The sequence below is a fragment of the Hemicordylus capensis genome, chromosome 2, assembly GCF_027244095.1.
Source record: "Hemicordylus capensis ecotype Gifberg chromosome 2, rHemCap1.1.pri, whole genome shotgun sequence".
In the NCBI taxonomy this organism is placed as follows: domain Eukaryota; kingdom Metazoa; phylum Chordata; class Lepidosauria; order Squamata; family Cordylidae; genus Hemicordylus; species Hemicordylus capensis.
In genome coordinates this window covers 4,021,272-4,049,256 of record NC_069658.1, presented here as the reverse complement: position 1 = coordinate 4,049,256, position 27,985 = coordinate 4,021,272, and the positions used below count along the sequence as shown (strand labels likewise).

General features: G+C 45.2%; 1 protein-coding gene across 10 annotated transcripts in view; it reads right to left on the bottom strand.

Moving 5' to 3' along the window:
• UBAP2 (ubiquitin associated protein 2) overlaps positions 1-27,985 on the bottom strand; it is a 173,284-nt gene that overhangs the window by 29,039 nt on the left and 116,260 nt on the right. For 7 of the 10 annotated variants that reach the window (XM_053297005.1, XM_053297000.1, XM_053297004.1 and 4 more), the window contains 10 exons: positions 27,399-27,612; positions 26,969-27,243; positions 24,937-25,109; positions 22,003-22,213; positions 16,604-16,643; positions 12,235-12,424; positions 11,225-11,291; positions 10,112-10,310; positions 6,145-6,236; positions 4,560-4,610 (listed from right to left, as the gene is read on the bottom strand). In XM_053297005.1, the coding sequence (XP_053152980.1) occupies positions 4,560-4,610; positions 6,145-6,236; positions 10,112-10,310; positions 11,225-11,291; positions 12,235-12,424; positions 16,604-16,643; positions 22,003-22,213; positions 24,937-25,109; positions 26,969-27,243; positions 27,399-27,612 (1,512 nt within the window). The remainder of the gene's footprint in view (positions 1-4,559; positions 4,611-6,144; positions 6,237-10,111; positions 10,311-11,224; positions 11,292-12,234; positions 12,425-16,603; positions 16,644-22,002; positions 22,214-24,936; positions 25,110-26,968; positions 27,244-27,398; positions 27,613-27,985) is intronic. The other 3 variants (XM_053296997.1, XM_053296998.1, XM_053297007.1) reach the window with 3 other exon arrangements.

Genomic DNA, 27,985 nt, shown 5'->3' with positions numbered 1-27,985 from the left:
CACAATGCCTCTGAATACCAGTTGTAGGGGAGTAGGAGAAAGGGCATACTCTCACCTCTTGCCTGTGGGCTCCCCAAAGGCATGTGGTGGGCCACTGTGGTATGTGGTGGGCCACTGTGTAAAATGGGATGCTGGACTAGATAAGCCTTGGGCCTGATCCAGCAGGGCTGTTCTTATGTTCTTAAGTACGGTAGAGGACAAGAACTTTTCAGCTGCAGCTCCTAAGTTGTGGAACACTTTCCCCAAGAGGACCGCAAGCCTACGTCACTCCTTGCCTTTTGGAGAGTGACCAAAATGTGGCTTTTTATGACAGACTCTCAGCTAAATAAATTACCTTAGCATAAAGTTTTGGCTCATTCAGTTTAACAAAGCCCTGCTGGATCAGGCTGAGGGCCTATCTAATCCAGAATCCTGTCACACACACAGTGGCCCACCAGATGCCTCCGAGAAGCCCACAGCAAGATGTGAGGGGAATCCCTCTCTCTTGCTGTTGTCCCCCTGCAAATGGTATTTAGAGGCATTGTGCCTCTGAGCCTGAAGGTGGCCTACAGCCACTAGACTAGTGGGTCATTGATAGACCTGTCCTGCATGAATTTGTTTAAGCCCCTTTTAAAGCCATCCAAGCTAATGACGATCACCAAATCTCATGGCAGAGAATTCCACAGGTTAATTATGCACTGTGTGACAAAAGTACTTCCTTTTGTCAGTCCTAAATTTCCTAGCCTTCTGTTTCATGGGATGACCCCTGGTTCTAGGGTTGTGAGAGAGGGAGGAAAACATTTCTCTGTCCACTCTCTCTACTCCATGAATAATTTTATACACCCCAATATGTCTCCCCATAGCTGTCTCTTTTCCAGACTAAAAAGCCACATATGCTGTAGCCTCGCCTCATAAGGAGGACCTGGAACACCTTCCTTATCTTGGTTGCCCTCTTATGCACCTTCTCGAATTCTATAATGCCCTTTCTGAGGTATGGTTACTAGAACTCTACACAGTACTCCAAATGTGGCCACACTATAGATTTGTATAAGGGTACTATAATATTAGCATTTTTATTTTCAAGCCCCTTCCTAATGATTCCTAGCACGGATTTTGTCTTTTTCATACAAGCCATGCACCGAGTCAACACTTTCAATGAGCTGTGCACCACAAGATCTTTCTCTGGGTCAGTCACTAATAGCTCAGAATCCATCAGTATATATTGGAAGCTGGATTTTTTTTGCTCCATTATGCATCACTATACACTTGCTTACACTGAACCACATTTGCCATTTTGTCACCTACTCACCCAGTTTGGAGAGATATTTTTGGAGCTCCTCACAATCTGTTGCGGATTTCACTACCCTAAATAGTTTAGTGTCGTATGCAAATTTGGCCACTTTGCCCATTTCCCCAACTTCTAAGTCATTTATGTCCCAGTACAGATCCTTGGTGGACCCCTTCCTTCCCTCCATTGTGAAAACTGTCCATTTATTCCTACCCTCTGTTTCCTGCCCTTCAACCATTTACCAATGCACACATGATCCTATTCCCTTATCCCATGACTGCTAAATTTACTCGAGTGCCTTTGGTGGGGAATATTGTCAAAAGCTTTTTGAAAGTCCAAGTATACTACGACAACCAGATTACCTTTATCCACGTGCCTGTTGACCCTCTCTCAAAGAGCTCCAAAAGGTTAGTGAGGCAAGATTTGCCCCTTACAGAAGGCATGCTGGTTCTCCTTCAGCAAGGCTTGGTCTATATTTTCATAATTTTGTCCTTAAGTATGCTTTCCATCAATTTACCCAGCCCACAAGTTAAGCTAACTGGCCTGTAGTTCCCAGATCCTCCTGGAACCTTGGCTATTTTTGTACTGTTTTTGGTGTTGGTTGGTCAATCCTTTTTCATTTTTAAATTTTGTTTACAGAAATGTGGGATGTACATGTATGCTTGAGTATGTATGTATGAACAAACAAGGAGCAGGCAGGTCCCGCATCCCAGAGAAGCGAGTTCTAGTAACAGAGCCTAGCCCCTCACAGTGAATGAAGAGATTTAAGAATTCTCTAGAGCATTCACACATGCTTTGGAGCTTTCATTTTAATTTACAAATTAATTACAAATTTACAAATTTAATATTTACTGGTGTGTTTTTTAGTAGTTGTACTTTTTATATATTCATGTATCTACTCTGTAAGCTGCAGCAATATGCTTTAAATCTATCCCTCCTCCAAACACCTGTGTGGTTTCTGTTTTCAATCATTTGATTATCTGGCCACCACTTACCCACCGCCATTTTCAGACATCTAAAACAATTCATATGGAAATCTCTTCTGTTCTGAACAGAATGTGAACTCCGGCTTTTTAAAAAGACACAGACCTGATGTCAATGATACTTACTGAGGTAGAATGGTAAACTATCACTGAGGAGGCTCCCACAAAGCGATTAGGATGCAGCCTGATTGGCCAGGATATTTTGAATGATTTGTGGCAGTCGAGGGCATGGGAGCGGGGGATGGAATGTGGCCCTTGATTCCAGATTAGTCAGAAGGCATCACCCAGTGACTGGGGTTCACGATGTGCTCCCCCTCTAGAGGCAGCATCTGACAGCGTCAAAGAGCCCGAGCCTTTGGGCAGGAAAAGCTTTCCCCTTGGTTTTTCCTCAAAATACCAAAACATTCACCTGCCTGGGCTGGTCAGAGGCCATAGCAGGCTGAAGAAATAGTCAAGACAGCAAGTAAAGTAAGAATCTCACACTTTTTTAGGTAAAGGATTGGGGGAAAGCCATAAATGAGGATACTATCCAAGAAAAGGAGAATGAGAAACACTGCCCCTCAAAAAGGGGAGAATCAAAAATAGAAGGTAGGCCTCAGAGTTGTCAGCTGCTGAGCAGCGCCCCTCTCTGGAGCTCAGGCAGGACTCAAGAACTGAAGGTGGACCACCCTCCACAGGCTCTTAAAGGTCCCCTTAATTTGAAGAGTCCTACCTCTGGAGCATGTTGGTGGAAGTAACCCACAATGGGTGCCATCCTATGCCAGCCAAGAATGGGGTTTGCAACTCACCTAGTTGCAGAGGAGCCAGTGTGGGGTGTTGAGACAGGCAGAGAAAAGGTTGACTGGAGAAGTTACCCAGGAATGGAAGTTGCATGGAGGATGTGACATTCCACATGCCGAGTGTGTCTGCAAGGGTGTGGTGCAATCCTCAGCATGAACCACTAAAGAAACCACCTTTCATGAAGGACCTTATGACTTTATTCCAGGATTAGTGGTTCTAATTTGGACTTTTTCATAGCATCTGTCAGAACAGTTTTGGCATGAGCCACTCTGTTGTGGCATGGTAGTGTTTCCCTCATTGGGTATATGACACACACCCAGCCCCCAAGATCTTCTTCGACCACATCAGACATAGCATAAAATAGAACCCGCCCTAACTTGACCCACAGACCTGTGAGTTCAACCAAGCATTACAATCTTTTAATCATTTTATGATTTCTGTCCCTTATCTCCATATTTCCCTTTATATTTTGTGATTTTGTTTCTCTGTGCCCCTTTCCTATGGTTTAGGATTGAGATTCCTCCTCTTCCTCCTGCTGTGGGACTGGTGCCTTCCCTGCAACATTCTTTCCAGATTGCCACAAAACTACAGTTGCAAAACAAAATCCTGAAATTTGCTGTAGATTATTACCAACGATGGACAAAACTGTAGAATCCCTTCATGAGAGTAAACAATGAAACTGAAGACCAAAATCTTAGATGCTGATATCAAACCACCAAACATGTTTTGACCCCAAGTCAGGTCTTCCTCAGTGGCACCATTTCAAAATTATGATTGCCTTTACAAATCACATCAAATCCCAATTAAAAACCTTTCAGAGCTTGGAACATTCAAACAAAGATCCTAGAATTCATGGAATATCTCTCATTCTGAATCTGACAGGTGCTCCATCCACCCATCCAAATACCCCAAACTTCCACCTCAGGGCGGTTTACAACAACTTAAGTTAACACACAAAAGTAAAAACCTCAACACAATTTAAAACCACAGTTAAATTAAAAAGCTTGGGTGAAAGGGTATGTCTTTAGGGACTTTTAAAAAAACTGTCAAGAGATGGCGAGGCTTTTATCTCAACAGAGTGTGCATTCCAGAGTCTTGGGGCAGCAACAGAGAAGGCCCATCCCTGTGTAGCCTCCAGACGGGTTGGTGGCAGCTGCAGACGGACCTCTCCTGATCATCTCAATGGGCAATAGGGCTCATGGCGAAGAAGACATATCCATGCAGACATGGCTCTCAAGGTGAATTAACAAATAGAACCACGGAAGCAACATGTATGGACAACAGTGTGGAAAACTCTGCACATAATCAGTACTAGCTTCAGAGCTGCCTCTAATTTTTAAGCATTTAGTAAGAAGCACAATGAGGGTTGATTAGCTGTTCTGTTCAAAATGAAAGCCTTGATTCCAAAGTCCTATACAAGCTATCAGACTAGGTGTCAAATATTTTTTGAAAAGTACTTTCCCCATGCACATTTACATATCTTTAAGGGACACGAGCTCAAAAAGCACCACGGGGGGGAAGTAACTTACCATCGGCAGCCGGGACTGGAGCATTTGGAGATCATCATAACCATAAATCTGCTTGAAGACAGAGAGGAGAAAAAGTTACAAGATGCTTCTCTCATATAATCATCAAGGTAAATGTAATCAAGGTTTTTGAGCTGTGATCCAGAGTTACTTTAAGATCGCAAGATGACCAAGTCACAATGCTATTTTGGTGATTAACTGCCACTTTCATAACTGATACAGTGAATGCATGGGCCTTGTTTATACACTACTCTGAGGGAGAGGAGAGTTGTAGTTTTGACTGCAGGATAAGGTGCCCTGTGGGGGCAAACAAAACTTTTAATTATATTATTAAACAATAAATGCTTATCATTTATATAGCAAGGAGGACTATAAATGTAACCTGTACAGTTAGTATCTCATAACATCATAAGATCCTGGATCAGGCCCAAGGCTGATTGAGCCCAGCATCCTGCTTACGACAATGGCCAACTAGATGCCCCGGGAAGCCCACAAGCACAAGACGAAGGCAGACTCCTCCTCTGCAACTATTGCTCCCTTGCAACTGGTATTCAAACGCCTCCTGCCTGTTATTCGGGTCGACTTCCTAAGAGAGACATTTGATCTCCATGTGGCAGATGAGGAGTCAGGATGACAATGTGGTTTGCCAAGGGCCACTTAAGTTAGTTCATGGACGGAGAAATTTGAAGCCTGGGCTCTCCCAGTTCAACACTCAGCCACTCTGCAACACTGGCTCATCCTCTTCTTCACCCTGAGAACCAATACATGGAGTTCTGAATTCTTTAAAAGATGGTTAAAGATGCCTTAGCTGATATAATGTAAACAAAACGCTAGCAGAGAAGCAACTTGAATGTAAGAATCTTCTTGCTGGATGAGACCAAACTTCATCTAGACCTAGAACTCTAACTAAACCTTCTTCTAACTCAACCTCCTCCTTTTTCTAAATTCTACACTGACAACTTGCTTTTGGACTATATTTACTTTTAAGGTTGGCTTCAAAGTGGAAGGGGGGGGGAGAGAGAGAGTCAGACATTTACTGAGGAAGCATATAGCTGGTGGGTATAAAGCTACTTAGAACAAGGCTCCTTTAATCTTGTAGTAAACAGAGACTCTTACAACCATTTTAAGTCGTTCTGACAAAGGAAATCAACATGTTTGTAGCTACAGCATGACTCCATCTGACACATATTTGACTGGAGAAGCAGTCAGCCAGTTTCCAAGGGTTGTGATGCCCAGATTTGGACACCAAGCCCAAGAAAATTTGCATTCAGAGGAAAAAAATCCCCATACATAGTTGCTATGGCAGGAATCCCTGTCTCTGTCCATACAGGATGCCATCACTGGCTTTTCCAAATCCCTGCAGAGCATGCAGTCTTATCTTTGAGGTTCAGGATGGACCCAACTTCACATCAATCCAAGCAGTACTTATACTGTGACTTTCAGACTGGGTGGCAAGTCACATTATATGACTACGTCTGTGATCTGTAATTATCTACCCTATATAACCGGATCTGGGGACCTGCACCAACATCTGGGGCATCGGGGAGAAAGACAAGTCATCTCAGGGAGACACAAGGAAACAGCTTACTGGGTAGGCTGGCAGAAGTCCTCCAGGTCCCACAATGTATTGGTTATGTAACAAGGGCGGTACACCTTGGGGCAGGTTGGGGGGTGCTTTGCCTGTGGAACCAAAAGAAATGCTTTAACACAAAAACCATTTTTAAAAATAGAATACAAAGAACAGCCACAAGGCTTCAAGTTCTGCAGTAAGTTCAACATGCTTCTAAATCACGTGGTCACCACCCAGAAGAGTTCTACAGAGGAAGTGATTCAGGAAAGCTGTAGCAGATTCCAGTGCTGAGCAAGGGGCTGGACTGCAAGACCTCCAAGATCCCTTTCAGCTCCAAAATCCTCCAGTTCTGTGACTTTATCAAGCTTCACCCCGATATTGCTTAAGTGATATCAAGAACCCTTGGAATGGAAAAGCGTAGCGTGCCAGTCTTGGCTTCCACTTGCCACTGCTGCCTCCTGCTCTTTTGTCTCCCAGGCTTTCAGTCGGTGCCTTCTGCTGTGCTGGCCCCTACATCTGAAAACTGCTTCCCTACCTCCACAGATGCATCAAGCTGCTTAAGCATCTTTGCAAAACAGATTCTTCTCTTGGGACCAGGGCAGTCTCATCTTCTTCACTCTGTCTCCCACCATGTCAACCACTTCCATCCTCTTTAATCCTATATCAAGCCCATCTTATCTGTGTACTGAGAATGTAAGCTCTCTGAGGCACGGATGTTCTAGTCTGCAGTAGTTTAACTCTTAGATCAGCAGACATGGCATGGAGAAAGTATTGAGAGATTGTTTGCTTCCTGGTCTGGCAAAGTACTTCCCCAGGGGAAGCATTTTGGAAGCTCTCTACTTGGGTAGAGAGTGACAGCCTTAAACAAAAGGCAAATTGCCTTAACTGACCACGGATAGCTCATTTCATGACAGGGCTCAGAATACTTATTATGGTCTGATGGATTTTGTTGCTAAGAGGGAGAGCAAAATAGAAGACAAAGCAAGTTGGGCTTTCCACAATGAAATACCCAGTGCAAGAGGCAACTTTTGGGCAAATAAACATGCTTGCTTTAGACTCTCAGCTGGCTAATCGAAATAAATTATTGCATACAGCATTTCAGTAAACTTAGCTGGAAAAGATCAGTTCATACCGCATAAGAGATGCATGCAATATACACTGTTGAGAACAAAGGTTGGCACACATTTAAGCTCAGGAAGGCAAAGTGACTCAAATTTCAAACACTGACTCTTACAAACTTTTTCTGCTCACACAGTAAAGACTGCCTGTGTTGACTTGGGCACAACATCTCCAAACACTAGTCAACATGCTCTTGCCAATCTTGAAAAGCAAGCTGACCGTGAAGCTTCTAATTTGGCGGATTTGAATTCACTTTCCCACACTAGCAGCAAACCATAAGTGGACATGACAGCCAGCCCTTCAGCACAGCAAAGTGCTTTCATACTGGACTCTGATGGCATTGATTTTGTCCAGTATAACCATGCAGACAGCAGGAGGCATGGCTGCAGCATCCTTGTTTAGTAAGCCCAGGATGGATGACCTTATGGAAGCAATACAAGATTTATCTGGGGAAGTATTTTGTAACAGAGGATATTTATTTATTTGAAGTACTTATACCCCACCCTTACAATGCATTAGGGTTGTGCGAGCCGGATGTTAGCCTGGTTCGGCTCAAATCCAGATCGGATTCGAGCCACCCCAGGCAGCTGAACCGGCTGGTTTTGGTCCACCAGTTTGCCGAGGCAGCTTGTGGGCCGGCTTGTGGTAGGGGTTAGTATACTTATAAAGGGGAATCCGGCTAAGTTCCCATGCATACGTTCAGTGGATCTCCTAGCCTAAAAAGGCTTTCCTTTTTAAATGTTAAAGCGGTGGGGGCAAGGGCACGGCAAATGCTTTCATTTACCTTTCAAATGAAGCCTCGCAGGTGCAGCTGCTGTGGTGGCAGATACTCAGGAGGAAGAGGCGGGAGCTCCTCCAAGTGTTCCGCCGGTGGGCAAAAAGGTTACGTTTCATTATTAAACTGAAGTCCCTCCGCCGATGGCAGATACTCGGGAGGCAGCAAGGGCTGCTCCAACCGCCCTGCTTCCCTCCCAACTGATAGTCTGGGCTCAGTCCTCTGCTAACCCAGAATATCAGTTGGGAGGCTGGCAGAGAGGTGGGAGGAGCCCCATCCCCTCTGAACCACAGCAGCTGACCCCCCCTTTCCCTGCTGCCAAGGGGCTTCATTTTAATAACGAAATGTAACCATTTTGCCCATTGGCAGGGCTCCTGGAGGAGCTCCTCCCCCCGCAGTGGCTGCCCTCCACGGCGAGCCAGTTCCGTGAACCAGGGGGTAGCCCGGTTCAAACTTGGACTGGCACCTCCCCCCCCCCCGCCTCTTTTGGAGGCTGGGTCTGGTTCGACCTTGAACCACAAGAACTAGGATGACTTGATGCAAGCCAGCTCGCACAACCCTACAATGCAACAATGCTCAGAGCAGTTCAGAAGTATTGGGTATTTCGAGCATCACGGTTTTTGAATGCATTTTAACATTATTTTTCTATGTGTCTATAAATGCACCTGCCAGATGCCTTAAAGGAGGAAGAAATAAATTTAACCTAACTGATTTTGTAATGGCCTAAGACAGGGATTGGGGACAGTGGCTGGGGTTGTTCTTGGAGACTACGTCCAACAACATAGGGACCCATGTTTGAGAACCCTTGGCCTCAGATGAAACTAAAATTGAATGAAACTGACTAGAAAGCCCCTTGTTGGGTTGATTTCCCCCACTCCCAGCAATTTGGGATGGAGTCCAAGGCTGCCCAAAAGAGGAATCCTTGATATGCAATCCTGCTTCTTTACAAATTAAGATGGAACATATGCAGCATGTCAGACCATTGGTCCATCTAGCCTAGTACTGTCTCCTTGGACCAGAAGTAGCTGTCTGGCAAAGCAAGCTTCCCCCGCCCGCCCACCTGCCCCCCAGGCATGATATTCAAGATTCCTTAATGGGAGAGGCCAAGAACTGAATTTCTGCTCGTAGTGCACGTGCTCTGCCACTGAGCAATGGCTCCTACCCACACAGAATCACCATCTGACAAAAGATCCTTGTAGCTTGGAAAGAAAATGCAGACTCCGTCTTGTACCTCCTCTCAGAGCAAGCCACTTCGTCTCTGCACTGCACCCCTCCACACCTGCCCCATCCACACATGGGGCAGCAGGTTTGAACAGAACATGGACTGCTTATTAGCTCTAGTGGGCCTAAAGCCAAACAATCCATACCAACCTTTGGGAACTGTGTGGAGGTAGCTGTTCCCTGCTGGGCCACCTCCAGGCAGTAATGGGACAGAGGAAGGCTCCTTTACAGGAATCCAGGAAGACCTAGATTTTCGCAGCAATGGCTAGAATGGTGCCTGGGGCATGGCGGGAGGTTTGTATCCTTTCAAGCACTTTCTCCAAAAAGCTCTGTGGGGAAAGAGCTCACTGTGCCCCACACACTGTCCCGGCTGTTGCTGGGGCAGTACGGGGTTCTACTTTCCATAAAGGAGTCCACCCACCCACCCTCTTCGCCAGAAGCATGCAATACTGTGGGGCGTAGGCTATTTGACTTTGGATGTGCTGAAACACACAGAATTCTATTTTCAGATTTGCAACTAAATGCTAATGTTTCTGGCAAGAGGGTCAGATAAGAGAGGCAAGGAGTGACATGAACTTCCCTCTAGTTTCTCACAACCATTAGGGACAGAGCTTTTAAAAAAAGAACCTGCACTAAGTTAATATACTAAGCAGAGGGTTTTCTACATCAAATATTCCCACACATTAAAAAAGGCAGGCAAATGTTTATTTCACAGGTCAGTGTGCAAAGCATGCTGGAAAGGCAGAGTCTTTTAGAAAAGGCACAACATTTCTCAACGTAGTTATAGCTGGACGAGAGGCACTCAACGGGCAGACCTGAAGACCAAAGTCCTCTCTCGCTATATCCACGTGATCGGTTAGTATTGCGAACCTGAAGACACTAAGGGAGCTGCCCGGCTGGTGGGGGCCGGCAGACACACACTGGTCACGTTCAGGCCAAGGCTGTTGGTAGCACTGGCCATGCTACAGGCCATGCTGGGAACCGAAGAGGCGGTGCTAACGGTGGAGGTTGAAGCGACTGGAAAAGTTGTAGAAGGCTGGAGTGCAGCGGAGTTCTCAACACTACTGTGCTGGAAAGGAGAAAGAGACACACAAAGAAAGGGGGTTAACGAGTAAGCACAGGGAGCTGCAAGTGAAGAACGGCAACTCCAAAAGGCAAGCGGCATTTGCTGGTGGGAGACGAAGGCCTTGCTCTGGAAAATGCATGGCCTCCTTGGTTCTTCTGGCCATTCCCTGCAACATTCAAAATCATCTTGCTCTATTCAACTGGGACACAGACTAAGTGGCACAAAGCAATTCAAGGTGAATCTCAATAGGAAGTACAACTCAATTCTTTGTTTAAAACTGATTTCCAGCCAAAAAAAAAAAAAAATTAGCAGCCCCTTTTCACTGCTATTCTTGTGGATGCAAGTCTGAGTAATCACAGAAGAATGACAGGGATCTTTTGCTTTCTGGGTACAACATTAGAAGTAGAAACTCATCCTAACTTTTCAGGAGTTTTGTATTCTGCTTAAAGTGAATAACTCTATGGAGGGATTCTGTCAATGCTGAGAATGAAGTTCCATGATCATCACGTGCAAGACTACCAATTCTCTGCTGCTAGTTGGCCCCCTTACTGGGTGATGGAAGTCTTCCTTGCCAACGTCATCCTACCCAGGCGTTGTATTAACTTGGCTGGTGCTTCAGCATCCTTTATCCTTCAATCAGCACCCCTTTCCTCCAGTAGCACACCATTTCACCCCCTCCCTTCAACTGTGGAGCAAGTATCTACATCAGATATTCACTATCTTTGCAGCACAGAGAAAGGAAACATTCAGAAGTGCAGAAGACATCTAAGCAGCATGTGACATATTTACAAAGCTGTGCTGACACAGGGGAATGCTTCCCTACCACCAGTCAAAGATGACACCCTCCTCCATCACGGAAAAGCTTGGCTCTGTGGGAGCATCAGGGAGGACCGTTCAGCAGCTCTCAAAGAACTTACCGTGTGTGATGTGGATGAAGACAGTGCTGAGGCAGAAGAGAGGTTGCTCTGATGATTTGAGAGGGAACTGGGAGAGAACATATGGAAGGATTAGACAAAGAACTACACTCAGTTCACATCTGAGCATGCTTTAAGAAGTGTCACGTTTCTAGTCTCCCTCAACACTGAGACAGATAGAAAAACCGCCGTTCTGGTGGAGAAGAGATCTCGTGAGCAGGCTGGTCGCTACAAGAAAGCCATATACTGAAAAGGTGCATACAAATAGACTGGCAGACTGGATGTTTCAGCTGGCACAGTATTTGGTAGTCCACCCCTATGAGGAATGAGTCACCAAAGCCATACAATCCTTTCCTTTTAGGAATGAGCACTGTGCCAATTGTCATGGACCCCTACTAACTTGGCAAAGAGGCACCTTTAAATGTGGTGATTCTCTTTATTTAGCAGGGGGAGAGTAACTGGCCCTATCCACCCCCAGCACAGTACTTCCAGTGACTGTTGCTGGTGTCTATCTTGTGTTTCTTTTTAGATTGTGAGCTCTTTGGGGACAGGGATCCATCTTATTTATTTATTATTTCTCTGTGTAAACCACCCCGAGCCATTTTTTGGAAGGGCGGTATAGAAATAATAATGATGATGATGATGGTGGTGGTGGTGGTGGAATGGAGCATATGAATGCTTTATTACTTGTCTTGAGTCTGTAAGGAGGTTTGTTTATATACTGCATTTACCTGAATCCAAGACTAGGTATTTTCCAAGTTCTTTGAGACTAGAAATAGGGGTTGGGATTTCATCTTAAATCCAAAGTTCTGTATTTAACCTGTGTTTTTAAGAGGGTCATTTGATATTCAGAGTTGTCTTATGTTCAGGTAAATATGGTATGTGTGTGAATGAAGCAAAACAAAATTTTACAAACCAAAGGGACCTGCACAGAGCTGGCCACAGACTTGCCAGCCACTTAATTCCTGCTCATGGTCACCCCATTTTCCTTCACCCTATACCACCTACTGTACCTGCTTAACTGGGAGAGTGAGCTGCTGGCCAAGTCATTGGATGGTGGCAAGCTGGGGAGTGCCACTGTGTGTGATGGAGCTGAAGGCAGGAGTGAAGCAGTGGCAGCTGTAGTGCTAGGCAAGGAAGAGCCTTTGGTGGATAGCAAGGGAGGAGAGGTTTCTGTCTTAGATGCTGGAACTGCTGAAGCAGCTGGAAGAAGACAGAAAAAGCAGGTCAGAGTAGCCCCACCCCGCCCCCAGCACAAGACAACTGAACTGGAGGGCGGACAGAGTGAGCGTGTGAGGCAGACGCAAGAAGAGCACCACACAAGGGGTCACAGCCTCACAAGAACAGCAGCAGCAACTCTGCATGTTGTGAACCTGGGCTCAGCAACTAGAGCGCTGAATATTTGTTCCCTTTCCCCAAGTTGCTTTTGGGAACTTTTCCATCTAGTCAACTTCAAATTAGGAATGCTGCTTCCTATACTTCTAGCCTGGAATGGCATCCTGTTTCTCAACTTGTGGCAAGGCTGCCTTTATCCTAGCAAACCAAGCCTTTGCATTCTCAGCTGCCCGACAAGATCTGGGGCTGTTTATCGGCTTTTAAGTCCATCTCAGCCACGTTGTGGTTCTCTCCCCCACCAGGAACTTGTGGAAGGGACAGAGGACTCGTCACAAGAAGCTGCTGTAGGAGATAGCATTTGCGCACATATACTGTTGACCATCAATCAACACAGCTCTCCTTGCAACCAAGGGAAGCCAATAAAGCTCCAAGAATGAACTATACAAGTTTGCACAGGTTAAGAAATCAAGCAAAAATATGTTTCTAGGACTGAGATCCGAGCCACAGGTTCATATGACCCACCTCTTCCTTGACTCTACTACTACAGGAAACATGTGGGCAGAGAACTTTTGAGTGCTTCCTTGCATTATTTCATAGCATGTCAGGGAGAAGACCCTCATTTATCCTAGCTTTCGATCTACAGGGAGATGCATTTTTATCACACACACACACACACACACACACAAATATTGGCCTGCAACAGAGATATCACAGCATGTTTTATCTCCAACATGGTCAAGCAGAACAACAGATAAATCTGTGCTATTCCAATATTTCTCAATTTAATACAGTACTCAGAAATCTGAAAGTTTCTCACACTTAGATCAAAGAGCTGGGGGGTGGGAGAGGAGTCATTACAAGACATGACTTTGAAAGATGCCAGTTATCTACTTGTTACTTTAGACCATGTTCAGTCTGCAGCTCTGCTCACCCAGGAGATGGCTTCCTTTTCTAGCAGCCTCGCCCCTTTACTAGGCAGCTGTGCAGCAAAAGGGCTTCAGAATGGAAACCCAGGGACCTCACTGACATCACCCTCTTCAGTGATCTACAGGAAGCCATCCAGAAAAAGAGTTGGAGTTCTGCCATGGCCTAAGGCAGCATTCATTGCAATGTCTCATTTATGATCATTTAGCTCTGCCCCTTGCCGTATCACCTTTTTTTGTAAAAAAAACATAACTCAGATAGGCTCACATCTCTCTGTGAGTTAGACCATAGCCTGATATTTGCAACACAAATATGGAAAAGACTCAGAATAAAGGATCTTCCAAAGGATCTTCCAAAGCAACTTCAAACATGTGCTTGGAAGTTGATCACAGTCTTCTTAATGTAACTTGTGTCCTGCCACATAAAAGGTCAGCAGAATATTCAGCAGGAATCCCTCCCTCAAGTAACTTAGCAACTAATTTAGGGTAAATGTATAATTAAAATGACTGAAATAAAAGAGAGGCACCTATTAGATAAACACAGCACATCCGAGAAAACTATTAAAGTCACAACTGCTGAATTAACCTCAAAGATTTCTTGACAACTTTCTTGGAACAAATCCACTTCCTGTATGTAGTCACCCAAAAGTGGCTTTTCACAAGCAAGCAAAGACATGGATGGGAATCACTGAGAAAAGTGGTTTTCACTTGGCAGCCCAGAAAGGCTGTGCTCAGGCCCTTGACTGCTTTATCTCAATTACAACCACATAGCAATAGCATACAGGCAACAGGAGCACCCAATGAGCCCTTCAAGAGGTGTTCTTTTCAAAGAAGCAGAACTATCTAAGTTAGCAGGCATCTCTCTCTCACCCCCTCCCCAAATGCATTAGAACCAAAGTCCCCTTTCTCAATGCCTTTGTTTTTCAGAATCTAGACTTCCCATCTCCCAACATCTTCAAAGCAGCCCTCAGATATATCTATGTAAAAAGACGTGTCAAGTGTCATGGAATCCATTTTGCCCAAGAATCCCTTAATTTCTCTCTTAAGAATCACTACAGCTCAAGCTTCCAGCCCCCTACCTTGTGTTTATTGGCAAATGGGAGCATTCCCAGCTCCCTGTTAGAGTATTTATTTCCTCTAACAGGGATTCCCAGAGGTTGTGGACTTCCTCTGGGAATCCCAGAGGAAATACTAGTAGGGACTTGTCTCCTACCAAGCTTATGGTCATGTGAACTGTGCTACAGTTCTGGTGACAGTCATGAATTTTAAATTTTACAGCACTGTCTCTAGGATATCTGAGTAGTCCTGGCATTTTTAATAGATGACCTTGCAGATGGATCATCCTATTCTGATTCTCTATTCTCAAGAAGGCATTTTCCTATTGTTATAGTAATTTGGGGGGTGAGTGGGCAGGGAGAAATGGAAAACTCCCAAAGCAAGTTACAGATGGCTCTGCCACAGACGGATAAATAACAGAACAAAGGGAGACCTGCATGCAGTCTCGAATTGCATGTTGCAGCGTTGTACAAGCTGTTGCCCTCTAGAGGGCACCTATTTCCATAATACATTCAAAGTCTTCTGTCATCTTCCAATTACACATTCAGGGTTCTGCTAGGGGAAAATAGGAGTGCAGAAATATTGGGAAGCAGAACACACCTTTTCTATTACTAGCTTTGGAATATACAGTGAAGGGCACTCTATGCTCAGTTTGCAGAATCCAGGCCACTGCATCTCAGAGGAAGGTGCTTGCCAAGCAAACAGTTCAAAAGGATTCAAGCAAAAGATTTCAGGTTTATAGCAGAAAGCAAAATTGGTGCCCTGGAGGCTTCTGCAGTGCACTGCTAGTTTAAATTAGAACACATTTCAGCTGGTTAAAACCTGCAACAACAAAATCTGCCTTGTGGCTCAGTCATTTGGCCTAGCAGAGATTCAGATTAGTGGTCCATCCAACACTGTCTGGTTGGATTGGCAGTGACTCTCCAACCATGCCCTGCTGTGATGTCAGGAACTGATCCTGGGACCTTGAGCAGGCAACGTAGCTGTTTCTATCATTGAGGCATAGCCCCAATGGACCGTGGTCTGACTTGGTAGAAGGCAGTTTCATGTGGCCCAAAAGTGTATTGAAGAGCAATTTGCGAACAAGTGTTGGGAGGCAACAGCAGAATCCAAGCACAGATTTAGAGGGGAAATGCAAACAAACCTGGCAAAGCTAATGGTTTGTAAAGACCAACTTACACGACTCAGTCTATATAACCTGCAAAGGACTTTGGAAAGTGTCCCTAACTAGAACCTAGGAAGCTGCCCTATAATACGTTGAACTATCTAGCCCAGCAACCTCTACACGGATTGGCACCAGTTCTCCAAGCTCCAGACAGGAGTCTTTCCCAGCCCTACTTGGAGATGCTGCCAGGATCGAGGCTGGCACCTTCTGCATGCCAAGCAGGTGCTCTGCCACTGAGCTACGGGCTGATCCCCCAAGGTGGCATGCATGGATCTCTCACCTAGCCACTGACGACACCAAGACCTGCTTAGCTTCAGCAAGGTGGTGGTACCATGTGCCCTTAGACCATGCTCTGGGAATGGTCAGAATGAATTCCACACAGGAGCCTCCAACACTAGTAGCCAGCTGCGCACCTGACGACCAAGCTCTCACAGCTGATTTGACTGTTACCGTCAAGCCTGCACACAAGAAGCATCAGGAGATGCTTACATTGCAGAAGCTTACATTGCAGAAGACGGCAGTAAGGAACAAGAAGCTCTAAGCAGAACTAATAGAGTCTACTTTCCGCTTCTTTTAACATGGTGGATCTTACTTAGAGGACCCCCTGCCATACACTGTGAGGAGTCTGTATCCAACTGGCAGCACATGGGTTGCAAAGCAGTGTTCCTTCTACTCTGAGTGGCTGTCATCGTGAACCAATGTGGGAGACTGGCCAGAACACACAAAACTCTTCCAGTTGCCCAGGACCCATTCCCGTGTGCTGGGAATCTGGTTTGTAGCAGACGGCAAATGGCAACATTAGAGGGACACACACACAGACATGATCTCATAAGCACTTTGAAAATTAGGCTGAAAGTCAGATAGCTGGAACTTTATATGCAGAAACCTTTTTTTTGAACTTACTGTCAAGGGCTGGCTGCGTTCGAACATTGCCATGTCCATTCTGAAAGTCAAAGAAAGAAACAGAATGACTCAGCTGCCCAAAGAAAGTGCAATTAAAAATGCAACCAAATTATCTTAACAAAAGTCTCCTCTCAAAAAGTGTTATATTTAATACAATCCCAGCTAGCACAGGGGTAAAGGGAATTTTATTCATTCATTCATTCATTCATTCATAAATTTCTCGTATACCGCCTCCTCCAAAGACTCTAGGAGGTGAAAAACAACAATGATTTTTAAAAAGAAATTAAAAGGGCAAAAGCCTGGCAAAATGGGTAGGTCTTGAGAAGGACCTTAAAAGCCACGAAGAAGGGGGCTGAACAAATCCCCCCCCCAATCCCCCCAAAGAGGATTTTTTTCCCAAAGGCAACCCTTGGTAGAGCACACTACAGTCATCCAAGCAAGCAGCATCAGAGGCATGAGTTACTGTTGCCAAGGCCTGCTGGTCAAGAGAAGGCCAAAACTGGCGAACCAGCCAAAGCTGGCCAAAGGCACCCCTGGCCACAGCCTACACCTGGTGTCCAAGCAGGAGCCGTGAGTACAGAAGGAGCCCCAGATCATGAAGCATCTCTCTCAAGGGAAGCACAACCCCGTCAAGAGATAAACTCACACACGGCAATTGGCCAGATTGCAAAATGAACAAGAGCAACTCGGTCTTGGAGGAATTAAGCCTGAGATTGTTCTGGCCCATCCAGGTCCTGACAGCCTCTAGGCAGTGAGCCAGGAAATCAATATAGCTCATGCAATTCCTCGTGCTAACAGCCAGGGAGAATATGAAAATAATGTCAGAGGAATGTACATTAAAGGGCTCATTTCACTAACTCAAAGCACCTAGTGCAACATTCAACATATTATTATTACTGCTACACAGTCAGACAGGTGTTATTGACTGGTTTGTTTTATCCAGACATTGAGTCCTTCCCAAGGACCTGGGATGGCTGAATTTTATTATCAATGTTGTTGCTGCTGTTATAGATATTGTTGCAGAATATAGGCTGTTCCCAGTAAAGCTGCTTTTTGTAATTGGCTGATGGTGATTTCTGTGGCCCCGATGGTGTTGAGGTGCTCTTCAAGGTCTTTTGGAACTGCACCCAGGGCGCCAATTACCACCGGGATTATTTTGGTCTTTTTTCTGCCACAGCCTTTCAATTTCAATTTGTAGATCTTTGTATTTTGTGATTTTTTTCTATTTCTTTTTCTTCTATTCTGCTATCCCCTGGTATTGCTATGTCGATTATTTTGACTTGTTTTTCTTTCTTCTCAACTACAGTTATATCTGGTGTATTGTGTGGCAGATGTTTGTCTGTATTACTATTAACAACAACAACAACAACAACAACAACATTTATAAGCCGCCCCATCCAGAGGCTCTGGGCGGTGTACAATTTTTAAAAAAGACATAAAACCCACATAATCAAACACAATGCTAAAAACAATATAAAAACATTTAAAAAATGATTAAAACTATTTAAAACCAATTAAAATAGTTTTTAAAACAACACAACGCTTTATAAACTTTGGAAGGCCAGGACAAATAAATAGATTTTTAGGGCTCTCTTAAAGGCCGACAGCAAGCCTAAACTGCAGATATCTGCCAGGAGTGCATTCCATAGACCAGGAGCAGCTGCAGAAAAGGCCCGGTTCCAAGCCCCACCAGATGTACCAGTGGCAACCGGAGCTGGACCTCTCCAGATGACCTCAACGGGCGATGGGGATCATACCAAAGAAGGCGCTCTCTAAGGTAACCCAGACCCAAGCTGTTCAGAGCTTTAAAAGGTAATAACCAGCACTTTGTATTACGCCCGGAAAAATATCGGCAGCCAGTGCAGCTGTTTTAAGACAAGCATAATATGGTCTTCTCCAGGTTACCCCAGAGACCAATCTGTCTGCCACATTTTGGACTAATTGAAGTTTCCGAACTACGTACATAGGCAGCCCCATATAGAGCGCATTGCAGTAGTCGAGCCTGGAGGTTACCAGCTGATGCACCACTGTTTTGAGATCGTTCTCTTCAAGGAATGGACGCAACTGTCGAATCAGCTGAAGCTGATAGAAAGTGCTCCTGGCCACAGCCTCCACCTGAGATACCATGGTGAGGTCTGGATGCAAGAGCACTCGCAAACTGCGTACCTGTTCCTTCTGGGGGAGTGTAACCCCATTCAGCACAGGAAGACCTAACTCATCCCTTAAATTCCAATCCCACATAATGAGCACCTCCGTCTTGCTTGGATTCAGCTTCAGTTTGTTATCCCTCATCCAGCCCATTACTGCCCATATGCAGGCATTTAGGGAGTGAATGCCATTTCCTGATGATGAAGATGATGATGATAAGGAGAAATAGATTTGGGTGTCATCAGCATACTGATAACACCCTGCACCAAATCTCCTGATGAACTCACCCAGCGGTTTCATGTAAATATTAAAAAGCATTGGTGACAAAATGGAGCCCTGAGGGACTCCATACAATAGCTCTCGTTTTAAAGAAGAACTGTCATCAAGCTCCACCATCTGGAATCTGCCTGAGAGATAGGAGCGGAACCACTGCAGAGCAGCGCCTCTTATCCCCAATTCTCCCAGAGATCCAGAAGGAAACCTTGGTTGATGGCATCGAACACCACTGAGAGATCCAAAAGAACCAACAGAGTCACACTCCCTCTGTCGATTCCCCGGTAAAGGTCATCCATCAGGCCGACCAAGGCAGACTCAACCCCATAGTTCTGCATTATCTCTTTAAATCCATTTTTTAATCTGGATTTTTTCCAGTTATTTTATTCACCCTAAGTCCAAGCCATAGAGTAGACTCCAACACAGATTAAGACCATGGCTGGCTACCTATTACACACACACACACACACACACACACACACACTCCAGACAGGCCAGCAGATGTCTGGCACTTGACTCTCAAGTCAGATTTGCTTATATTACTATGAGAACTATGTGGGGGGAGGGTCACCAACAAGAGCGGCCACCACCTGGCAACCAAGGATAGAGGTTTTGCTAAGAGCCCTTACCATCCCAAAGATTTCACCAAGTTATAAAAACTGCAATAACTATGACCCTCTGCAAGTTATTTTTGCTGCAGGAGCGCAGCTTAAATACCAACAGATTTATTGTAGGATCACTATTTGGACCATGCACCAGAGGTGCACAAGGAGTATCCAAGGTTAATGACCTCAGTGTATGGTGTGTATGTAAGCTCAATGCTGAACTGTGCTTTTATTGCATCAACTGCTTTATACATTAGTTTTGAAAAAGTTGCATACATATATTATAAACAGGCTTATGCTTCACAAAGCAGTAAAAGTCTGTCAATCGTAAAACTGACACAATTGTAAAGACACTTAAAGGTAAAGTGTGCCCTCAAGTCGATTTCGACTCCTGGCTCCCACAGAGCCCTGTGGTTGTCTTTGGTAGAATACAGAAGGGGTTGACCATTGCCTCCTCCCACGCAGTATGAGATGATGCCTTTCAGCATCCTCCTATATCACTGCTGCCCGATATAGTCCCAGCAGGGATTCGAACCAGCAACCTTCTGCTTGTTAGTCAAGCATTTCCCCGCTGAGGCAAATCCCTGTGACTATTTAGGTGGGAAGTGACTCCAATATTTGGTCTTCAGCTACAACACATTAACTGGGGCTATGTGGATTCTAGAACTGCCTTGTGCCATTTTGTGCAGGGTCTATACAATTAAGCCTCCCAAGGATTCTGGCTTTCATTTTTTTTTTTAGTGTGTTTCTAGTCCTTAAGGACCGGAACACTTGATGTCAGTATATGCAAAACTAAACGAGTTTAGTTTTAGTGGGAGGAAAGCTGGTCCTGTGGTAGCAAGCATGACTTGACCCCTTTGATAAGCAGGGTCTGCCCTGGTTTGCATTTGAATGGGAGACTATGAGTGAGCACTGAAAGATATTCCCCTTGGGGAATGGGGCTCCTCTGGGAAGAGCATCTGCAAGCAGAAGGTTCCAAGTTCCCTCCCTGGTATCTCCAAGATAGGGCTAAGAAACCCTCCTGCCTGCAACCTTGGAAAAGCCACCATCAGTCTACAGACAAATACTGAGCTAGATGGACCAATTGTCTGACTGTATAAAGCAGCTTCCTATGTAAGCATTTCAAAATATTATTGCATATAATCTACTTCCTCTTCTTGACTAGCAGAAGCAACAGACAATATGCTATGTCAAACTGCTTCATTTGTTTATTCAGGTTGCATAATTGAGGTCTTCTTGGTACAGATTTTTCCCCTCACAGTACATACAGTTCTAATGTTAACTAACAAGGTTACAGAGACTTCTGTAAGGAGAACTGCAGTAGTGTGGTGGCCAAGAGCAACAAGTCAGGAAGATCCTGGCTCAAATGTCACCACAGACACTCATCTGCAAGCGTGTCTTAGGCACGACTGTTCCTACACTTACTACAGAGGCTCTGTTCAGCTCCCCAGCTTGATCTGCAGTACTGGGACAATAATGTTGGCCAGCCTTACAAGATCAGTGCCATATTTGCTAGGTATTTCAACAGCCAGCAAGTGTCATAAGGACCTACACATTACGCTGGAGCTCCCAGGTTGTTTTTCTTCCTGCAAAAGCAAAACACCCAGGTTGCAGTGCGGAAGGGAAGGACATTTGGATCAGAACCACAGTGGGGAGAAGGCCCAATCCTTTCCGGCTGCATAGATCTCCCATTTCCCCTCCAGAGCAGCCATTATTCCTGGAAGCGAACACATACAGGTACAATCATATGCCCGTAACTTTTCCTCTCAGCAGCAGCTTTAGTAGGGTAAGGATGCAACTGGGATTACATGAATTGTCCCCTTTGCTAAGCAGGGTGCACCCTGGTTGCATTTGAATGGGAGACTACATGTGAGCACTGTAAGATATTCCACTTACAAGATGGGGCCACTCTGGGAAGAGCATCTTATGCATACTTTCATGCAAAAAGTTCCAAGTTCCCTTCCTGGCACCTCCAAGATAGGGCTGAGAAAGACTCCTGCCTGCAACCTTGGAGAAGCTGCTGCCAGTCTGTGTAGACAGTACTGAGCTAGATGGACCAAGGCTCTGACTCAGACGGCAGCTTCCTATGTTCCTATTGTGCATGCGCATACACACACAGACTCAAAATTCAGAACAGGCAGCCCTGTGACTGCTCTTCAAGGATGCCATTACACTGGCAGTCTAACCATGCAGCTCCAACCTAACATGTAGCTTGGTACCAACTTGCATTAGCTACAAAGTATTTAAAAGGATATCTGAAGTTAACAACAAAGTTAACATTTTTAAATTCGTTTACCAGCAACCCCTGACCCCTGCCCACGGTTGACTTCTGCTAATTAAGGCAGAAATCAAGGTTTTGTAGTGCCTACTTACCGTGACAACAGCTGCGGCTGGTTCCGATGGAGACACGGAACTTTGGTATGTTACCCTGCTATGTACAGAGGCCTGGTCATAGGAGGAAGTGGTTGTTATGGGACTAGCGCTCTGGGAAGAGCAGCTCAGGTCAGCAGAGGTGGTGGCAGAGGTGGTGTAGGTAGACTCCTGTACTGTATTGGACATTGGCAAAGAGGTATTCAAAGGATCACTGAAAAAAGCAAAAGTCATTTATCATCATGGTCAACAGCAAGACAGATAAATCACCACCAAGTCAACCAAGCTTCTGATAAGACTATTTCGTACAGAGTATACCAGGGGCTTTCACACCTGGGTCTCCCCAGTTGACTTTGGGCTGCAACTCCCATCATCTCCAGCCACAATGGCCCAGGTCTGAGAACCTCTAGAACAAACAATAATATGAACTGACGAAAGAAAAGGCTTATACTGGACACTACCATACTCCAACGTTCGTCTTGGCCTTTGAGGTAAGGTCTGAGTCAGGCCCCAGGGGACAAGGCCAGAGGTCTGGGGAGGTCCCAAAAGTGTCCTGACACCACTTCTTCCCCATAACCCTGTCTACGGATTTCCCTCCTGAAGTCAAAGTAGATCTCAGTGAAGGCATGACAGAGGTTAATAAAATTATGATTTATCAGGCCTGAATTTAAGCTAAAAGCAGTACATCCTCATACAACACAATTTATGGAACACACGGTCATAAGACGTAGCAATGATCACTAGCACACATGGCTTTGAAGGATAATGTAAGAAATTCCTGAAGAATATATTTAAAAGGCTATAAGCTGAGATAGCTAAACAGAATGGAGCATTGGTTACTCACTGTGAAGACTTCTCATTGCTGCTGCATCCAAGCACCTCTATGAAGAAAAAACTACTTTAAACTAGTGTTAACTAAAGACCAATGAATCCAAACTGGAACTACCTATGGGAAACACGGTCTAGGCTAGACTCCAATAGGCCGAAGAAGTTATAAAATATGCAGGAGCAGATCAAAGCAAGAAGAAATGACCCCTTCAGAGTATCCCTGTAAAGTAGGTGCTAGTGCTGCAGGGGAGGTCGAGACGCCTTTGCATGCAGCAGCAAGAAGAAGCCTTCACGGTGAGTAACCAATGCTCCATTCTCTGTGTGAGGGGAGAGCAGGGCCGCAGCTGCAGATGGCGGGTTGCCCATGGGGCTGGCAGGAAACAGCAGCAAGGTCGGTGCCTGGGCCGCTTCCCCGCCCTCCAAAGTGGCGGCTCTTACTCCTTCCTGCCCCGGAACGTTGCCCGTCAGCTGTTCGGTGGGGGCCACACATTCCATGGAGCTGCACTGTGCCGCTGAGCAAGCAAGTGAACAGGACCTCAGGGGCGGGTTCCCGGCTGCTCTAATGGCCTTTGGGAGGCCCTGTTGCCACTTGCCTTTTGGTACCCTCACGTGAAGCACCAAGGGGGGAAATGAAAGTGAAAGAAGCAAACTGGAGCTCTCTCTCTCTGTGTCTGTCTGTCACACACACACACACACACCCAGAAAGAGGAGAGGAAAAAACCAAAGAGCCTAAGAAAAGATTTTAAAAAACTGCTAAGAGCCGAGCAGAAACTGCCTTAGAGCCAAGCACAACTAAATGAACCGGGGGGGGGGGGGGGCGGCGGCGGCGGGATGCTCCTCCCTGCCTTAAAAAGCCTAACTTGATTTGCATAGTCCTGCCTTCTAGAGTAACATGGAGGAGCATAACCCACACGTGAGATGCCCTTGGACTGCAGCAGCAGAGAACCTTCATGTACAAAGGAAAGCTATCTCCAAGTACCAGGTGCTAAAAGGTGGGGATACTGTTTGCAACTCCTGTTTCATGGGAGGCATATGGCTGGCCTAAGTGTGGTAGTGGGCTAGATGGAGCTTTGGTGTGACCATGGTGAGCTGTCTGTATGTCCAATGTAAGGATAGGTTTACTCTTTTGCTTTGCAAACCAAATTATAATTTAGTCAGGACAAGTTCACAAGACCATTTCTTAATGCATGAATCAGCTTGTATCCAAGCAACTCTTGCCCTGTGTTTTGGATACAATGAAGTAAATATGCACTTTCCCCAACATTAAGATCATTGTCTCTGGGCAGCAAGTGTGTCAACATGTGAAGCACATTGTCAAGTCTGAATTGTCTGGGTCGCAAGAGTGTCAACAAGTGAGGCACATTGTCAAGTCCGAAAGTTGTACATCTTCCTATAACACACACTGACATAAGATGGCCCAGAGAGACTGAGGGTATCTGCACAAACAAGGTATGTTGCAACTCAGATGGTCAGAGGTGTGTGGTGCACGTCCCTCCTGCACACCCTCTTTTAGAACTCTGATGTGCAGTAGTTACTAAAAGCGAATTTGAGGTAAGAACCTTTGTCAGCCAATTCCTCATCCCTAGCCCAAATCCTCAAAAACACTCAATATACAGGACTTCTAATAGGACGGTGTATGTGTTTATTCTTCTGGATCCATTGTAGCTTATTTCAAATCTAGGCCCCCTTGCTCCCTTTCTAAGTTGTATCCTGAAGGGCTGTGTCAGACCCAAGTCCACTCCTGACAAGCAGAATAAGCAGGGCTGGAAGGAGTTTGTCACACCAACAGACAGCTTTTGGAGTTCACTCCATAATTACCTTGATTTATGGGAAAGAGGCCATTCACATGCATCATCATCATCATTTATTCGATGCATGTTGTCTCTCAATCTGAGTTTTGGGTAATTTTTTTCTAACCAGTAATCTAGTTTGATTTTGGAATCCTGCTCTCTGGACAATCTTATTTACAAGTAGTTCTCTGTTCTAGTCTACAGGAGGACTGTTATGATACAGAGCCCCTGGAACCAGACATCTTTATCTTCATTCTTGGCATAAAAACAGGCTTAGTGAGAAGCAGAGCAGAGGGCAAAAGTAGTGCTGCATACATACTTTACAGGCTTCGGGTACAGGATGTTGTTGGGTGCCTGGCTGGTGTGCTCGTAGCTTGAAGCAGGTCCAAATTCTGAGAGGGAGGGCTCCAACCCAAACTCAAGAGCTCCAAACTGCACATTTAACCCTGAGACATCAGCAGATCCAGGCATCTCCACAGCAGAGGAAGGAATCTGAAAAATTAAAACAGGACTTCCATAACCTACGAAGTCAGAACCAAGAGGAATGATATTCCCTGCTCTCCATGTGCTGTCTTGTCTAAGGAGACGGCATATTCATGCACAACATCCCTACCCCAGCTTTCAAGGATAACACAAATAAGAGAAATTACCAACAAGTCAATTAGTTTACAGAATAAAGGTAAAGTGTGCCGTCAAGTTGATTTTGACTCCTGGCGCCCACAGGGCCCTGTGGTTTTCATTGGTAGAATACAGGAGGGGTTTACCATTGCCTCCCCCCACGCAGTATGAGATGATGCCTTTCAGCGTCATCCTATATCACTGCTACCCAATATAGTGCCAGCGGGGATTCGAACCAGCAACCTCCTGCTTGTTAGTCAAGCATTTCCCCCCTGCACCACTTAAGGTGACTAGTTTACAGAATACATCTGGGTAAAGCAGAAATTAAAAAATGAAACATCAGATGCCAACAGAATAATATACATAATTCATTTCTAGCTCAAGAAAATAAAATCATCTTAACGATGCCTAGGAATCACAGGTGCCCATGAACATCCCTGTGAAAGGGAGCCACTACAGAAAAGACCCTATGGAGGCATCCTGACTAAGTTCTGTTGAAATTAATGGATTTAAATTAGTCACAGGTAGCTTATCTCATTCATTCCAGTGCTTAGTCATGACTAACCAGTTTGGTTTGCTGCCCCTTATCTCCAGTTGCTACCCTCTAGTGGCAGAAGTACCTGGGAGGAAGGCCTCAGACAAAGATCTCTGGGCAAGATTAAAGCTACGCACCAAAATAAGTTTGCATCATGCTGAGAAACAACACTAGAACACACATAGCATTTAAGGTGGTCTTGGCCTCTAAGAATTTATTTTCTTTGCTGCCCATCAGTGGGAATTACTCAAACTCAGCCAAACAGAAAACTCATGCTATAGTTTCAAGCAGATTCACACATACATCTTCACATTTTGAGTTTTTAACCACTTCTGGGTGGCTCTGTACATGGCCCCCTGAAAATGATCAAGCTGCCCTCTTCTGCATTTAACATCTTACAGCATTTCCCAATTTGCACAGAATGCCATAGAATACATCCTGCTCAATTCACTCCCATTTTAAGCAGATAGCTATGTTAAAGTACATGCATCAAACAATGCCATGGCTCATCTGCAGTCATTACTTGTCACTCCCATCATCTATACATCACCTAATGCTTTCCTGCATAATACACTAATGAGTTGAAGAATTAGCAACCAGCTAGATCGATCAGCCACACTGCACCAAACAGGCAACTGGTAAGCAATGGGGTTATTCTGGGGATGGAACTCAGAATGTACATTCTTCCATCTCCAAAACAAGGTCTCAGCCCAAATAACTGACTGTCCAGCTGCTTCAGTTGAGTTCACAGATGGTACAAGCAAGTCTAGCTGAAGTGCTTGTGCAGCAATTATATGAGCAGACAGGTGCAGACCTTTGTAGATCAATCAACACAGGTCTATACCCATTGGCAAGAGCAGATTTTAACTGGGGTCATTACATGTTAAGGGCACACTTATTTTTTGTGCAATTATTTTTATTCTAGTGTGTTACTGTAATGGAGAATCAAGAAAATATGGATATCAAGGAGTACCTTACCTTGCATCAAATGGTGCAAGATAATTTATCAATTATCTGACACATCCCTCTCTTATCTCAAAAAGGACAGACACCTAACATGCAAGTGTAGTCAGTCAATTACCCTCTTAGGAGGCCAAGAAAAACCTCAAATTGGCTGACAGCCTTTGTTTATGGCCAGATTACCTAACCCTGCTCTATCACAACACTGTCACTGCTTGGCTCTTGCAGGGTTACCCACCTTAGAAGCTGGGGGTATCTTCCGTTTCGGCGGCTTGATCTGTTTCTGCTGTGTATGATGGACAGGCGCCACCTGGCTATCCGCAGACAGGCTGGGGAGGTGCAGCATTTTGCTGACAGCCGTAGAGCTGTCTACCGGCGATGGCTCTCTGGCTTTTACCTGTGGGGCAAAGGATTCCAGTCCAGGAGGTGGGACAGTGGCTGCTGGTTGCTGCTGCTGCTGCCGCTGGGTCAACTGGCTGAGAACAGGAGATGGCTCAGGCTGGGACTTGAAGTCTAGGCACCATTAGCAAGAAAAGGAAGTGAAAACCAGAATGTCAACCCTTGCTCCAGCAGTCTACTACAAGACAAGACAGCATATTTTATCACACAGCAACAAAAGAAATCCCCACCCCCAATTTTTGCCTGCCTGAGTGTCACCGAACACTTACCGAATTGGCTGAGGATAGAAGGCTGTGAAATGGAAGGTTTTACATCCCAGGATGATGCAGTGGTTGTGGTAACAGGAGAGCTCGTGCTCAGCAAACCTGGTGAGGTCAACTGGCCTAAACCTGGAGATTTCAACTGGTCTAAAATCTGAGATCCAGTGGAGTTGGCTAGTTTTGATGATCCAAGTTCTCCGAACCCAGAACAGAGAACTGAAGACTAGACAGAAGGAGAAGAGGGGTGGGGAGAGAGAAAACATGGTTCAGTAGCCTACATAAAATTATAATCTTACTTATATTTAAAGGTGCAAATGTGTACTTTATCAGATCACAGATGCACACAAATGTGGGACCCACAGTGCATCCCAATCCCCGTCCCTCCAGTAAACTTTCAGCAGAAATTGGGTACTGCTGTGAAGTATCCTCGCTCACAGAGAGGAGAAACGCAGAGACACTTCCCGCCCCCAAACCGGGCTATTTTTATTTGCTATTACATAGCAAAATTTGAATACATAGCTGAGTTTAAAATCAAAAAATCAACACAGGTGAGATGACAGATGGAGAGTTAAGTATAAGCAAGGACAAAGTGGGGA